Source organism: Podarcis bocagei, assembly GCF_964188305.1.
Source record: "Podarcis bocagei genome assembly, chromosome: 15".
Lineage (NCBI taxonomy): Eukaryota > Metazoa > Chordata > Lepidosauria > Squamata > Lacertidae > Podarcis > Podarcis bocagei.
The window spans coordinates 19803224-19820215 of NC_138141.1; the positions used below are offsets into that span (position 1 = coordinate 19803224).

The following is a 16992-nucleotide window of genomic DNA, read 5'->3' on the forward strand; positions in this document are numbered from 1 at the left end:
AAAAGCCGTGGAATTGTAAATCTCCAGTCTCTTGTCATTATGTGCTTTTCTGCAGCGCAGTGTTTTGAAAAACGTGCCTTTTTCAATTATGTTGTACAATTATATGCAGCCTTCGACAATGAGCACCATAGCCATATCCAATTAGCATAAACCTTTGCAAAATCATTTTGTTTACTGAAGTGTTCTAATCAGTGTTTAATCTTTCCTTGAGCTAACCTAGATAAAGGCATAATCAAACAGAAATGGCAAAAAAAGTGATGCAGTTACAGAAGCTTTTGAAGCTGCCGGGGACGGGGGGGGGGGGGGAGACAACCACTTTGGCAGAATTTTCCTTGCATAACTAAAACAGATCTCTGGGGGAAAATAATTAATACTCTTCCACCCCTGCCAAAGTGTGTTCGGAACTGTCGGGAGCCATATTTTAATTAAACAGCAAACCATAAACTGTACCATAAATACCACCATTTACAGAGCAATTTAAACTTATGGAGCAGCACTTCAAATTTTAATGTGCATTCTGCCCCTCTTGCTCCCCCCCCCCTTCATGACTGCTCAACAAGGCATGTTGCTTTTACATATAATCTAAGGGCCTCATAATCTAAGGGGGCCTCGGCATCTTGCCAATTTTTCTTTTTTAAACACCAGGCAGATTTTACTATCTAGTCCACAGGCGCCAACTTCTGAAGGAGAATGAGGGTGTCAGTGTTGCACGTTGTGTGATGTCAGGATGTCAGAGGAGCCGGGGTGGAGCCAAACATGGCGGCAGCTTCTCCTCCTCCTGTTGCCACTACCACCAGAACATGGGGGGGGGCTGACTCCTTCCACAATATTGGGTCCCCCCCAAAAATGGACTTGGCCCCTGGGAGATGGCATCACCGATCTAGACCCAGTTGCTTATTAACAATAAACATGTGGCATATGAATCTATGACTGTTTAACAGTCACCCAAGTGCATACTAGCAGTTTAGCAAAATGCATGGAGGTTTTATTCAGAATCAAATTATAAAGTCAGCTATGAAGCAATGCAAGTGTTCATATTGTGGCAAGACCACCTGGAAGAATTTTACCTTTATGATTTCTATATAATCATATATCTATATATAACCATATACCCTAATGATGATTTTTATATATCCATGTATCCTAATGATGTTTGAATCTTAAAGATCCAAAAGTTGCCCTCTGCCCTATTTCTCTCTCTGCCCTGCTATTGTGCTTGAAGGAAACAATAAATCTGATGTGTTGGCATTTTTCTATAGGGAACCATCTCCATAGGGCTTCTCAGGCTCACGAGATGGGGCTGAGTTGGGGAACGGGAAAAAGCAGTCAGCCACAATGCAATGTTCTAAGCCGATAGCAGATGGTGGGGGTTATTCAGGTTTCAACGGTCAAATAGGTTTCTTTTCCTCTTTATTGCTGAAAATTAGGGTAAAGGGCAAACTGATGCACCATCTGAGAAAAGCAGAAGTATTCTTTACATGGGCAGAGGAAGAGCTTGTACCCGCTCATTGGTTTGATTTTGCTGCAACATACGAATATGTCATGTTTTATGCTGTTTGTAATCAGGTATAAAAACCCAATGCACAGGGCCTTCGGAGCCCAGGCTTTGGAAAATATTCCACTGGGTCTTTATTGCTCAGCAATAAACTTTGCCTTCTTTTTCTCCACTGCTGCATCTGTCGATTCTTGGACACATTTTGAGTGGGCAACAGGTATTCCTTATATACTTGCAGCAATATCACTGTCTTATCATTACAGTGTACATTTTGAGAACAAGTGAGGAGTCTTTTATATCATTGGGAATCACAACCATATTTAATTTTGACTTGTTGTGGAAATGATAATGAGTAAGCAATATGAAAGCGGTGCTAGTAAACAAGAGACAAAAAGAGCAGAAGGAAATACTCAAACCTTTAAAGTCAACCATGTCATATGGCTTTGTACAGCAGACAGAAACTGCCTTACATAACCCCTAAGATGCAGACTGTTCTTGTTTACAAGCATAAGACAATCAAGTAGACTACACTGAGCAGTCTGAACAGAATGAAGAACCAGTTAATATACAGAACACAGCCTCCCAAGAACTTCAAGGAGAACTTTTGTGAGTAAATACCACTACAAGTACAGAGATTTCTGAAGAAAGTGACAATGAAATGGCATGACCAAAGAATTAACAAAAGGCACTGAAGGAACATGCTAGGAGATGGTTGCACCAAAAGAAGCAATTCCAGCTCATTGCTGCCTTAAAGAATTGGAAAACAAAGCAAATTATCGAGCGAAAACTCAGCATTGCACACACAAAAATACCAGCTGTTCTTGCTACTAGTGATTTCAGAGACAATAATGATGTAGACTTATGGACCACACTGAATAACAAGGAAATATTCTGCATTAAGAAAGGTCTATCAGAATGGCAGCCATATTGAGCACATCCAACAGGCAGGTTATTTTAGTTTATCAGTGAATTCAACCCCTGATGTTTCCCATGTTGGTCAATTAACTATAATGGATGTTCTCAAAACCAACTTACACAGAAGAGCAACAGTGTATAGGAGTATCGCTGGGATTTTTTTCATTTTTGGTGAATCTGCGAGCAACCAAGGAACAGATTCACAATGGCATTGAGTTCTTGAGTATCCAAAGGATGTAAACCTTAGTTTAATCAATGAACTCTTACACTTCCATCTGTACATAAAACAAGCTCACCCTGAAAAAGACAAATTCAGCCATCAATATATGAATCAAATAATATTCCAGGAGAAAATTCAGACAACTTTTTCAAATGGGGAAATGATGTTCAGATTGTTCCTGCGTTTAATGGATACAAACTGTACTGGCAAAATATCATTTTCTAGACTAAAAAGGATAAAGAATGATCTACGGTCAATAATGCTCCAAGATTGGTTGTCTGATCTAAGCATTCTCTTACTGTTTATATTAATATAATTGATAAGTTTGCATTGAAAAGAGCTCAAAAGAATCTGTTCTGACTTTGTATACAGTGTAAATTTCCCCTGTGTGCTATGATTCTCCTACATATATTCCATGTGAATATCTTCATTAATTTCAAACTTTTGTAAACTTATAAAAGATTGTTTAGAAATTTATAATCTTTTTATCAGCGCTAAAATTTCAGCAATGTTCTACTTTCATTGAGTATATAAAGAACACAATAAAGTTTTGCTTCTCATTATCAGATACTATTAGGTTTGGGCCTCCTAAGTTCTCCTAGCTCAGGGTTTCCAGTTGCTTTAATCCAGGCATGAATGCATGTTGCTATTCTTCCAATTTTACAGGTGGAAAACCGAGGCTGAAAGGTAGTGACAGGCTTCACCTATGACAAGCATGTTTGACATTCTTAGGCTCTTCCTAAGAGGCATGCCTGTTGGCAATTCTCCTCTCAAGAAGTGTGCCTTTCTAATGCAGGAGCCAAGAAGGTACACTCAAGGCTTTTGAGAAATCAATTAAGATTTTTGTTACCTCCATCTTCAAACCCTAGTCAACAACTAGTTTTATGGGGAAACCACCAGGCCTCCCTCATTTGGCCTATGGGGCCATTTGGGCCAACCCTCTCCCACCTGACACCATATATGACCTGGCTCAACCAAAAGAGGCTTGCTTCACAAGCTCCATCCATTAGCTGCTTGTCAGGTCTTGCAGAGCTCTTTGAAAGGCACTTTGTGGGCTGTGCATTTGTGGGTCTGAGTTGAGATGTGAGTGGCCCATGGGGGAGGTCCATGATCTGTCCCACCAACCAGATCCAATTTCCTACCCCTGTATGAGGACCAGTGTGGTGTAGTGGTAGACTCGTGATCTGGTGAACCGGGTTTGCATCTCCGCTCCTCCACATGCAGCTGATGGGTGACTTTGGGCTAGTCAGACTTCTCTGAAGTCTCTCAGCCTCACTCACCTCACAGAGTGTTTGTTGTGGGGGGGGGGAGGGAAAGGAGATTGTTAGCCGCTTTGAGACTCCTTAGGGTAGTGATAAAGCAGGACATCAAATCCAAACTCCTCCTCCTCTTCTTCTTCTTCTTGAATGCTAGGCAGAGGCTGGTAGACAAATCCCACCCTCAAGCTGCTGAGCATGAAGATTCATTCTGTGACCACTGTGGTTCCTCAGTCAAGAGCATCCCATACTCAGAAATTCCAGGTCCCCATTCCTTTCCCAGGGAAAACCTGCTCTTTAGCTCTAAATCAGAGCAAACGTCAACCCGACGAAAACCCAAATTGCTGTTTGCTCTGATTGAGCACTAAAGAGAGTTTTTTCCTAGGGGGAAGCAGCAGGACAAGAGGAAGTATGGATAAACCCTAACACTCAAGACATGTCCCTTTTTATGTAGCTCTTCCCCTCCCCATAGTTTTCTTTAGCCCAAGAGCAGCACTCCCTTGTGAGAAGTGCATGCCCCTGATAGCGAGTGAGACCAGAGGTGAAAGTGAGGAGGCCAGAGGCAAAAGTTGGGGAAGCAATGGATTTGTTCAGTGGGCTACATTCCAGGCTTACAAAGCCAGAGGTTTCTACAACTCCCTCGCCATCTTTCCATCCAGGCAAAATAAAAATAATTCAAGGACATGCTTCAGCCATGCAAGAGCATGCGCAGAGGGTGTGGAATTGGGTCTGGGAGACTCATGTGGGTCAGAAAGAGAGGCCACAGGTTCTCCACCCAATACTCCAGTAGTTTTTTTAACTCTCTGTGTGAAGTTATCTGACAGAAGTTCACAAAACTGGGAGAAGTGTGTTAGTGATCTTGCCTCCCAAGGGGATGCCCTACCTTGCTCTTGAAAGTGCTACTTAACTGCTTTTCTCTCCTGCCCACAGGTGGAAGGGAATTCCACCCAAAGTAGACTATAATTTGCCGAAAGAACATCTCAGAGGGGAGGGAGAAGGAACAGCGAGGAAGGAGCTCTAAAGAGTTGTGTACTTGGCCAAGAAGATTGCTTAGCTCATCAAGTGCAATATATCGGGGATTATAGTCTTGTATCCAACTTCCTCTTCAATTAATATGGTTAACCTTCTTGTTTTATCTCCCGCCGAGATAAGTCAAGGGGAGGCCACTGAGTCAAGGGGAGGCCGCTAGGAAGGAATACTAAACATCTCAGACCAGCCAGCCTTTCAGTTCAAGAAGTGAAACTTGAATAAGCTCTAGATGGATCATTTTGAGGGGCGTTCCCCCCCCCCCGTGCATACTGAGCGATATGCAAAGTTTAAAGTTCTACAAGTCCCTTTATCTCAGGTGTCAAACTAACCTCAGAGACAGATTTAGGGGAGCACAACTAGTTTGGTTGTACTGGGCATGAAGCCTCAGGGGTGCTGCAGAGGGCACAGCAACTAGGATGTAGAATGGACGTTGAAATTTTTTAATAAAAAGTTTTTATTTATACTTTTCAAATGTATACATTCCATTAACTTTACTATCATTTTAACATTCCAAAGTTTGACTTCCTTCCCCCTCTTTCTGAGGTTCCTTAAATTTATTTTTAAATATCTTCTGCATATCCAAATTCATTTAATTTGCTTGTTTAATTGTCTGCTTTAAATATAAACTCTTATGAAACTGTGGGTTATTACAATAATCCTGCCAATGTTCTTACCTGTTTGCAATTTATCTGTAAATATTCAATAAACAATATCTATTATTTAATAATAATAAAATATTATCTTGATTTCTTACTCTTCTGGTAAGTTTCGCCATTTCTGCATATTCCGTAGGTTTTTGTATCCATTCTTCCTTTGCTGGGACTTCTGCTTCTTTCTATTTTTGGACGAGTAGCATTCTTGCTGCTGTAGTAGCATACATGAATAAATTTCTATACAATGTAGGTAGTCCGATCCCTAGAATTCCCAAAAGAAAAGCTTCTGTTGTTTTTACAAAAGTTATTTTTAACATTCTTTTCAATACATTGTGTATCATTTCCCAGTAAGTTTTAACCTGACCCGAACACCACCACATATGATAAAAGGAACCTTCTTTCTCTTTACATTTCCAACACTGGTTTGATTTACATTTATACATTTTTGTCAGTTTACTTGGTGTTAGATATCAACGATATATCATTTTCATATCATTTTCTCTTAAACCATAACATGATGTAAATTTTATATCCATTGAGCTGTTGAAATTTGAGACGACAAGATCTACTACTGTCATTAGGAATAGTGGAATGGATATCGCAAAGGTATTGATTTGCACCAGCTCCTGAGTTGACAAATTTCTCCTGGGTCTGTGTGTGTGTCAGGGAGCTGGGGAAGGAGTTGTTCCCTCTAGATCTAAGTTTTCCACTGTTCCTCCCCCAGCACACCCCCAATATACCCAGTTGCTAGAGAACACAAGTGCAAAGGGTTGTTGTTCCCATTGGGGCATTTGGTTGGGCACTGTGAGAACAGGACTGGATGTGCCATTGAGCTGATCCAGAAGGCTGCTCTTAAATTCCTGGAATTTATTTTTATTTTTAAAAAATATTTTTATTGATTTGATAAGAAGTGCAAATATAACAAAATGAGAGAGAGCAAAGAATCAAAATGTAAACCGCAAAGCCTCGCAGTCTGGAAGTACAGGAGGTACAGCACATCTCCAAAGGAATAATAAAGTATTGACTCATACAAGGATTCCCTTTACAAATATCAAAGATAGGTAAAAATGAAAGTAGTCTCCACCTGTAAGCTCCATTGTTATTGACAATAAAAGCTCTATAAAGTCTTAGATGAGCCAGGCATTTGCACAGACTTGAAATGCTGAGCAACTGTGTGCCACAATATCCACCCAATAAATAAAAATCACCCTGTATAGCAAAAAATATATAAAGAAAATGGGTCATTTGAGCTTAGCCTTTAAAATACACTCAGTTTATAAGAGAGCTTTTCAAGGAGGGCAATTTTTGCAAGCCCTATTCTACTTTGTTAAATACAGTTGTTGTTTTTTAATTTTCTGTCGCAGTGTTGCTGTTTTAAGCTTTCTATGCAGACTTATTGCAAGTTGTCAACATATCGTCAGACAGTAAGGTTCTAAAAATCCTGAGAATGAATGGATAAAATCATATTAGGTGTCCTAGGCAGATACATACTTATGTACAAAGGGAAGGGAGGCATGGCAATGTGAGATCAAAAGACCGCGCAGTGTACAGACAGTAGCAGGAAACTCCCGTTGCTTTGCAGAGCAGAAATGAATATAAGATCCAGTTAGAATGGGCAGCCCATTCCCAGCCAGCCATTGGTGATAAATTAGCATAGCATGATTGAAAATGATAAACACCTAAAATAGGGCAATTGTTTGTTTGCAGTGAGACAACCACCCCCCAGTTTATGTTGGCTTCTGCCTGCATCTCATTAAATTTCATTTCAGCATCAGTTTCACGCTGGAGCCTCTCTCTGAAACATTGTTGTTCAAATATGGTGGCCTTAAGATCTGTGACTAAATGTTCCTCACTGCTGGTTACCCGCTAATGACCAACTCTTTTGTCTTCCCCTTTTGTGGTGAGGCAGATCCCCAAACCAGCTGCTGCTTCCTCATGGATTTCCAGAACATGTCCTCGTATGATGACAGCTACGATAACCAAACCCTCAATGGGTCCAGCCCAGGACAGGAGCCCCCTCAGTATAATTTCTATGCCATGCTCCTCACTCTCCTCATCTTCGTCATCGTCTTTGGTAATGTGCTGGTGTGCATGGCTGTGTCGAGGGAGAAGGCTCTTCAGACGACCACCAACTACCTGATTGTCAGCCTCGCTGTGGCAGACCTGCTCGTGGCTACTCTGGTGATGCCATGGGGGGTCTACTTGGAGGTAGGGAGACTCTAGGAATAGTCTATTGCAACTTGTCCTGGTTAAGAATCCTTGAAGCTTCTTTAGAGTCAGGAAGAGGTGACCCAAACACTTGGGAGGTGTTCAGATGTGGGGAATATTGTGTTCATTTTTCTGATTATAATGCTACTGCTTCTGTCCCATTTTCAGACGTTCCTTTCACACAGCAGTACCTGTTGCATTATGGAACTATGGTTTTTTGATCAATATACTGACATCCCACAATAAATTCCATTCACACCAGTGGGCACGGTACTCCCCCACCCTTTCCACACATGCATGCTTCTATTTCACTATGTTTCCCCGTAAAAATGGCAGGAAATGACTGTATGCCGTTATAACACCCTAAATTTTGTAATTTTACTTCCATAATATTCTGGGTCAATAGGGTTACAAACAGATTGTTTTGGAACCAATTATCACAGAAAGGAGCACTAAACTTCCATTAGATTCCGCTAGAAGTGGGTTTTATGTCATGCAAAAGCTCAAATATACTTTAATAAGAAAATTAACAGAGCGAAACTGAATTAACTACTGTGCCAATGCGGCCTAAGAAAGGGAGGGGATAGGAACTTTTTCCACCTGCTTTTCACAGTGGACCGTTCCAACCTGACACTCCCAAACTTGACTGAAAATCAGAACCCAATCAGATTATGCACTTTTCTTACTTTTGTGATGCTGTTTCAGTGCAGAAAATGTATGTATCTTATGTAAAAGATGCATGCAAAATGTGTATTCTGTAGGCAAATGCATTGAAAATAATTGGAAATAGAGACCACACAGTGAGGCCTAGAAGGTTGTATTTGGCTCCTGGGCTGTAATGACACTCTTCCACTCATTAGGGTGTTGATCTGTCTGTGGGGTTTCTGTGAGGAGGAACTAGGCAAGCCCTTGAGTTAGTTAAATTCTGGTTGGCTCAAGAATCAGGGGGCCCAATATTCTAGAAAGCACCATCAAGTCTTCCAGGAAATCTACCTTAGTAGCTGTTATTTTGCACACTCATTTCCCCAATGGATGAACGGATGAATGAAATCTTTATTGCCAAAAGCTATAAGCCAGGCATCCCCATCCTTCGGCCCTCCAGATGTTTTGGACTACAATTCCCATAATCCCTGACCACTGGTCCTGTTAGCTAGGGATCATGGGAGTTGTAGGCCAAAACATCTGGAGGGCCGCAGGTGGATGGTGCCTGCTATAAACCATCACAATTGGTCACAATGCGTAGCATGCAAATAATTGATTTGAAACTGAACAACAACAGCAGCAAAGCAAACATACAAAAATGCAAAAAATAACACCTGCATAAGTTAAGCACTCCACATCTCACACTCCCCCTTATGCTACTTGTCTTGGCACCTAGCTCTCAACTTACTTGCAGCCAAGGCAAGTTTTGCAACCAGTGCAATAATAAATACGTTATTATCAGCCAGCTAAATAGAGAATTGCTCAAGGGGAGGTCAGTTGGAAAGAGAACAAAGGATGTAATCGAGGAATTTTTGTCTAGGGGATGTATATAAGGGGCATCGTAAAGAATAGCGTTGAATGTCCTCCATGTCTCCCGACTCACAGGTGCAGTCTTAGGTACACAGAGATGTTATTGAATCTTCCCATTCGATATGCGGAGGGCATACACTGAAGACACAAAGCTGTAAATGCTTTTCTAAGGGGTGCCAGCGTGAGATTAATTAAGTATTGCTCCAGCTCAAAAGATGTTTTATATATTGGATACCAGGATGAGTATGCCATCTGGGAAAGTGAATGAATGTCCCTCCATTTACAGTCCAAATAATTTTTTTCTTTGATGAGTTGTTTGACTCTGTTAGAGGCAAAATTTGGTAGGGAGTCCACATTAATCCCATAATAATGGAGAATCTTATGGATACCCCAATGGATGCTATTCACCTACTAGCTGGACATACATTTAAGTGTCATTACAGCACAAGAATGCCTCTCCTGCTCTTACTTCTGTGCTCCATTCAAAAGTAAACAAAAAAAAAAATCAATGGGGCTTGTTTCATTCATTTCAAAAATCAAGCCCCATTGATTTTTTTTTGTTTACTTTTGAATGGAGCACAGAAGTAAGAGCAGGAGAGGCATTCTTGTGCTGTAATGACACTTAAATGTATGTCCAGCTAGTAGGTGAATATGTCCAGCTAGTAGGTGATAGACAAGGCACCAAAAAAACCGTTCTGACTCTCATGTGGAGCACTCAACAACAGGGATGTTTTTGATTTGGAGATGTAGGAAATGCAAAAACCAAACACCATGTGTCCAAAATGGTTTTAGAATTGTGGTGTTTTTTAAAATGTATTTAAACATCTAACCCCCCCCCCCATCACATACACTCCAAAGGGGAAAGAACACACCCATGCAAATATTGTTTGGTAAACACAGTTTTAGAAATGGGCAAAAGTTGTATGTTTCAGTGGAATTTGATTTCTTGGCAGTCAAAAACTTGCTGGGAATGCATTTCTTGCAGTGCATTCATACAAATGAGTTTCATGCGTCACATTAAAAATAGGCACACAATATTTCAACCAGAACAAGGCAAAACCATCAAAATCCAAATGACACTGTCTATTGTCTGATAAACAAACAGTCATCAATAGTTAAACAGTGCTTAACTATCTAAATAGTTAAACAGTGCTTAACTATCACCTACTAGCTGGACATATATATATATCTCTGTGGCAATGCTTGCCACACTTTTCAAGAGCAAGTACAGGCAACAACAGACCCGGACTCCTTCTGTATGATCCTCAACCTGCTTTCAAGTGGAATATCAGTTTATCCCTTCCAAGAGAATAAAAATAAATAATGACTGTTTGTTTATCAGACAATAGACAGTGTCATTTGGATTTTGATGGTTTTGCCTTGTTCTGGTTGAAATATTGTGTGCCTATTTTTAATGTGACGCATGAAACTCATTTGTATGAATGCACTGCAAGAAATGCATTCCCAGCAAGTTTTTGACTGCCAAGAAATCAAATTCCACTGAAACATACAACTTTTGCCCATTTCTAAAACTGTGTTTACCAAACAATATTTGCATGGGTGTGTTCTTTCCCCTTTGGAGTGTATGTGATGGGGGGGGGTTAGATGTTTAAATACATTTTAAAAAACACCACAATTCTAAAACCATTTTGGACACATGGTGTTTGGTTTTTGCATTTCCTACATCTCCAAATCAAAAACATCCCTGTTGTTGAGTGCTCCACATGAGAGTCAGAACGGTTTTTTTGGTGCCTTGTCTATCACCTGCACCCAAAATGCTTTGCTGCTAAAAAGGATGCTGTTGCAAATACACATTGTCCCCAGAAGGCCTCTCTGCCATGCAGCTATAAGTCATAATGGGGGGGGGGGAATGCAACCGTTTCTATTTTGCTATGAACCACTCATAAAGTTTCGCTATGAAGTGATTTAATTAATAAATAAAACATCCCAGAGACAGTGTCATTCTAGGTGTCAGATGCCAGGGGCAGGGAGTCTACTGGCCTGATGTGACAGATCTCTTCTTAAGCTGCGTTCCACAACCACCACAAAGAGTGCACTCCCCACCAGCATTGTGTGTAACACTTCATTAGTTTGTCTTCTAATTCCTTCTGAAGTCTCACATCCTCTCCCTTAAAGTGAATGATGCTGAGAGACATTGATGTAGATTCCAAGAATTACAGAGGCCAGGGAGAGCTGGGGGGCAGGTGGGGGGAGTCTGTTGGCAGCTTGCTGGATGTATATTCAGGAGCATGTTGTCTGTTTCCAAATCCCCCCCCCCCCCCCGCTGATAGGATCAGTGCTGATCTCTCCGGACAGGCAGGTCTAGATTTTTACATTCCAGACAAGCTAGACTGCAACAGCCAAAAGCGGCAAGCAAGCGATGAACATCTGGAAACCTGATCAAAGGTGTGATTTGTGCAGGAGAGAGAAAGGGAAGGAGAGAGCGCTTATGTGGTTATGCTGGAACTGTCTTGCTCTGGGCATTTGAGAAATAAATTGATTGATTGAAGAGATTGCACCAAAGAAGCTCAGATGCAGCCCATGCCAGCATTGTTTCTGCGCTTCTTGAATTATTCCATATCAAAACTGTCTCTAAGTTCCTCTAGGGCAGCCGGCTCCCAACCTGGTGCCTTCCTGGTGTTTGGATTACAATTCTCATCATCACCACCCAGGATGATCAGGTTGACTGGAGTTGATGGGAATCATAGCCCAAAACATAAGGAGAGTGTGAGGCTAGGGGAGGCTGTTGTAAAGGCCATCTGGCTGGAAAATGGAATAGGTATACCTGGATAAACAAGTGTCTCCAGGGAATCAGCTATACAGCTGAAAACAGAACATTTCAAGTGTGTTGTAAAGTGCAATATACTAATGTGACACTAGATGGCGATGGTGAGCTATGGCTAATTCAATATATTTTTCAAAATGTTTTTTTTAAAAAAAACACACATTTTCACAGTGTTTTTATATGTGTGTAGATTCCACCCAAGTCTTTATTATTGTTGTACAGAGTCTTGGACTTCCCCACCCCTGACACCGATGCTGTTTTCTTCTCAGGTGGTTGGTGAGTGGCGTTTCAGCCGCATCCACTGTGACATCTTCGTCACCCTGGACGTTATGATGTGCACAGCTAGCATCCTGAACCTTTGTGCCATCAGCATCGACAGGTAGAGAATCCATCTCTGAGTTGCTTCCCAGCTTGCAAGGGATTGCGTGCTCCTTCCAGCACAGCATCACGAATCCTTGCTATCTCTGGACCTGAACTTTCCTCTGCCATCCTTCCCCTCCTTGTTTGTTTTTCAGCAGTGCAGGTGAGCTCCAATGCCACACTGAGTTCCCACTCTTGTGTCTCCCTTCCAAACAGGTATACTGCTGTGGCCATGCCGATGCTTTACAACACACGCTACAGCTCCAAGCGCAGAGTCACTGTCATGATCGCCGTGGTCTGGGTCCTCTCCTTTGCTGTCTCCTGCCCACTGCTTTTTGGGCTGAACAACACAAGTAAGCATGATAAAAAAAATAGGGGGTGCATTCTGTGCTGGGTTCAAGTCTGGGGGGGTAGGCTATAAATGAGCCAGCATTCTCTCTGTGTGTCCTGGTCACAACACAGCCTTCCTCCTCTTGTAACCCCAAAGGGTAGTTTGTGCAGAAAGCAAGCAAATGTACCAGTGGCGTAGCGTGGGTTGTCAGCACCCGGGGCAAGGCAAGTAATTTGCACCCCCTAACCCGTGGATTTTAGTGGGGGCAGAGAGCTGCAAGTGCGAGACCCCCCCCCAGATGTTGTGCCCGGTGCGGCCGGCCCCCCCTGCACCCTCCACGCTACGCCACTGAAATGCACACATGTATGTGCACACACAAGAAAGAGTAAAATTGGCCTACTTTCAGCACAGCAATTGGGAAGAACAGCCTTTACGAACAGTGCTGGCAGAGGCTGATGGGAGTTGTAGTCCAATAACAACTGGAGTGCATCATTGTGTCAAAAGCTGGTGTAGATACTCTTTATTCTCCTGCCCCAATTATAATTCAATGTTATTTTTATGAATCCGCAATGGCTCATTCAGAAAGACTGGCAAAGGCCCATCTAGAAAATAGCCCAGTGTGTGTCTCTTGGTCACGCTGTATTTCTGCCACAGCAACATCTGATCTCCTGAAGGGGTGCAAACTTCCACCACTCACTGTCATGGACTGGCTGGATACAGAGGTGTGGTGGGAGGCAGCAGCTGGGTAACACTGAGGGAAGAAGGCCCAGAGTTGGGGAGATGATAATGAGTGGTCAGTGGAAGAGGACTGGAGGAGGTGTTGAAAATTGCAGAGGTAACAGGGTTTAGTGAGCAGGAAGAGGCTATGGCAGAGAGCAGTCCAGAATCAGAGGCAGAAGCAGAGACTGGAGTGGAGGAGGACCCCAGAGAAAGATATAAAGCAGGCTGCTGAAGAAGCCTGGGTTTTTTCCCCTTCGTGCTGCGACCAGCTCCCCTCCCTGCTGGTCACCCAGAACCTGCAGCAGTATGACATGAGTAAAGCAGAAACAGGCAAAACAAAGGAGCCTCAGACTGTTTGGGAAGTAACCAAGGGAGGAGGAGACTTAGAGAGCTATGAGAAGGTGGGGGCCTTCAGTCCTCACAACTGCCTCACTGGGGCAAGACATACTGGGAAGAGTTGCTGTGCTCACTAGGCCTGAGCTATTTTGTTTCTTTGAATAAAGAGTTAACTTCACTGACACTTGGGGAGTTATGGCTGACTGGCTCCCGGCTCCAGCCTTGACATTCACTCTCCTCTTCCTCCCCTTGTCTCTTAAATAACTTTATGGAACTGCAAGTCAGAAAGACTAGCAAGGCAGGGAGACAGCATGCCGCCCCCTTGAAATTAGCAGTGTCTTGGGATGGGGCTGCTCTCCCAAGGAACAGTGTCATGTATGTGAGGCTGGATAGATTCCATAACAGTCATGCAGTCTCCACTGCTGAAGATCTCAAGCTTGCATTGGAGTTTATTGCATTGGGACCAAGTGTGATGAGGTTCTCCCCCAGAAACAACATCTTTTGCACCTTCTTGTAGTAGCACAAACTCACATGCAAGCTGGCAGTAGCTCCTAATGGCTGGGACAACGCTCCTGCAATCTCTTGTGTCTTCCAGAGAAGAATGAGTGTTTCATTGCCAATCCTGCCTTTGTTGTGTATTCCTCTATCGTCTCCTTCTACGTCCCCTTCATTGTCACCCTGCTGGTGTACGTGCAGATATACATAGTGCTGCGGAAACGCAGGAAGCGGGTCAACACCAAGCGCGTCACCGCCACCAACGTGGGCCTGGACCCTGACACCGAGGCCCCACTGAAGGTAATCAGAACCCAAGCAACACCCACACACCAATCTCCATCTCCTCTTTCCTCCCTGTTCCTGATTTATCCCCAAGGATTTCCCATCTCCTCCTTTTCCTTCCCCAATCTTTGCTGTTCGGCGTGAGTGAACCTGAGATGGCTGTTTGGTTCTCTGACTCAGGTAGGGCTCCTAGGCAAAAGCAGAAGAGGCATCAGTCCTCAGCTGCCGTCCTGGTTTCTGACATCGCTATCCCATTGCATGGTTAAGCTATGGAGCTCACTTTCCATAGGAGATGGCAATGGCTACCAACTTGGATGGCTTTAAAGGAGGATTGGACAAATTCATGGAGGAGCAGGCTATCCACGGCCGCTAGTCATGGTGGCCAGGATGTACTGCCATGGTCAGAGGCAGTAATGTTCCTCAATACCAGTTGCTGGAAACCACAGGAGGCGAGAGTGCGCTTGGGCTTGGGTCCTGCTTGAGAGTTTCCCACAAGCATCAGTTTGGCCACTGCAAGAAGAGAATGCTGGACGAGATGGGTCATTGGCCTGATCCAGCAGGCTCTTCTTATATTATTGCACCCCCAATATAGGGGGAGTTCATCTTCCTACCATGGTTGACTGTCCTGGCCCTTAATAGGCACACCAGGAGTTGGGGCAACAGTTAAAAGCATGTTGGTAATGACACTGGGGAGAGCAGTTCACCCTACATACCTCCAAAACAAAACAAAACAAAACAAAACCTGGAGGCATCCCATCCTGTACCATTTAGTGACAACTTCCATAGCAATAGCTGAACAGGTGCAAGCTAGAGATCATAGTGGAAAATACGACCAGGGGCTATACAGATTGTGGCCCTCAAAGCTTCTCGACCCATGCATTCAGGCTCTCAATAAATGTTCTAGTTTTGCTGCCTGTCCAAAGGATGGAAAGTATAGAGTTTATCAAGCACCTGGGAAGCCACAGTATATCTGTTGGCCTATCTGTGTTTATTTTTTTTAAGAGGGGTATTCACAAGAATTGCAGGCGTAACAATGTAGGAATAACCTTGCTAGATCAGGCCCAAGGAGCCCCATCTTGTCCAGCACCCTGTTCTCTCACAGTGGCCAATCAGATGGCTCTGGAAAGCAGAAGAGCCTTCTCCCTACTTGTGATTTGCAACAGTTCATATTCAGAGCCATATTGCCTCTGGCATGAAGGCAGGACCATCTTGGCTAGTAGCCTTCTCCTCTGTGAATTTGCCAGATCCTCTTTTAAAGCCCTCCAAATTGGTGGCCATCCCTGACTCTTGTGGAAGCAAATTCCACAATGCACCCAAGTACTTTGCTTTGTTCAATCCTGAATTTTTCAACATTCAGCTTCACTGGATGGCTCTGAGTTCTAGTATTATGAGAAAGGGAGAAAAAAACATCTCTCTGTCCACTTTCCCCACACCACGCATAATTGTATACAACTCTATCATTTCCCACCACCAGAACTGGCCCAAGACATTTTGGCACCTGAGGTGAACCACAAAATGGCATCCTCCTCCCCTCCAGGGAAGAAGAGGTGAAAATGAAGATCTTCATCAGCAACAAGGTGGAATAAAGAGATTGGAATCTGCTGCCCACCTGAGGCAGTTACCTCACCTTGCCTCAAGGGTGGGCCAGCCCCACCCACCACCACCCCTTACCCTTTCTCTAAACAGGAGTTGCTCCCTTGATAGTTTTGATTGGAGTGATTCCCCTGTAAGGAAAGGCTATAGAGGTAATATAGAAAACTTTTTGAAATACATCTCTTACTTAGTTTTTCACCCACCTGCTTCACCCAGGATAAGCTACAGACTTTGCCAAGCTGATCCCTGTTTATTCAGGGAGACACACACAGTCAGGGCCCTCACATCTATATCCTCCATCCCCCGTCTTCTGAATTTCAAATCCATCTCTCTAGCTCACAGGCCAGACTTATCTCTTCTTACACTCCCTGTTTGTCCTTCCTTGCTTCCCCTCCCTTCCTTGCACTCCCTCCCTCCCTCCCCACCCATAGAGCAAATGCACTCATCTAGAAGACGTCAGGCTCTGCACACTCATCATGAAGACCAATGGGAGCTTCCAGCTTCACAAACGGAGAGTGGTGAGTTGTACTACAAGCAATAGCAGGCTTCAGGCTTGCAGGATCTCTTTCAGTTCTTAGAGTCCCTCCATCTGGAGCCAGGAACTCAGCTCCAGGGAAACAGACATACACTTAGGGAGGATTCAGTCTCCCCCCTCCCCAGAGAAAGTCCACCCCGGGATTTCTCCCAAGCTTTCTCCATTTCAGCAAGTCCACTCCATGCAAGCTCCAGGTTTTGTACAGAGGGCAAGACACTCTCCCAGTGTCCAGCTCCCTGGTGAGTCTGCCTCCGCACCACCATAAAC

The 16992-nt window shown here is 43.5% G+C and overlaps 1 protein-coding gene across 4 annotated transcripts in view; it reads left to right on the plus strand.

The window, feature by feature from the left end:
- The window catches only part of DRD2 (dopamine receptor D2), an 81805-nt gene that overhangs the window by 60148 nt on the left and 4665 nt on the right, over window positions 1–16992 (plus strand). For 3 of the 4 annotated variants that reach the window (XM_081172660.1, XM_081172661.1, XM_081172662.1), the window contains exons 2-6: window positions 7478–7776; window positions 12343–12452; window positions 12650–12786; window positions 14416–14615; window positions 16622–16708. In XM_081172660.1, coding sequence (XP_081028786.1) covers window positions 7504–7776; window positions 12343–12452; window positions 12650–12786; window positions 14416–14615; window positions 16622–16708 — 807 coding nt within the window. In that variant the 5' untranslated portion in view covers window positions 7478–7503. The remainder of the gene's footprint in view (window positions 1–7477; window positions 7777–12342; window positions 12453–12649; window positions 12787–14415; window positions 14616–16621; window positions 16709–16992) is intronic. The other variant, XM_081172663.1, reaches the window with a different exon arrangement.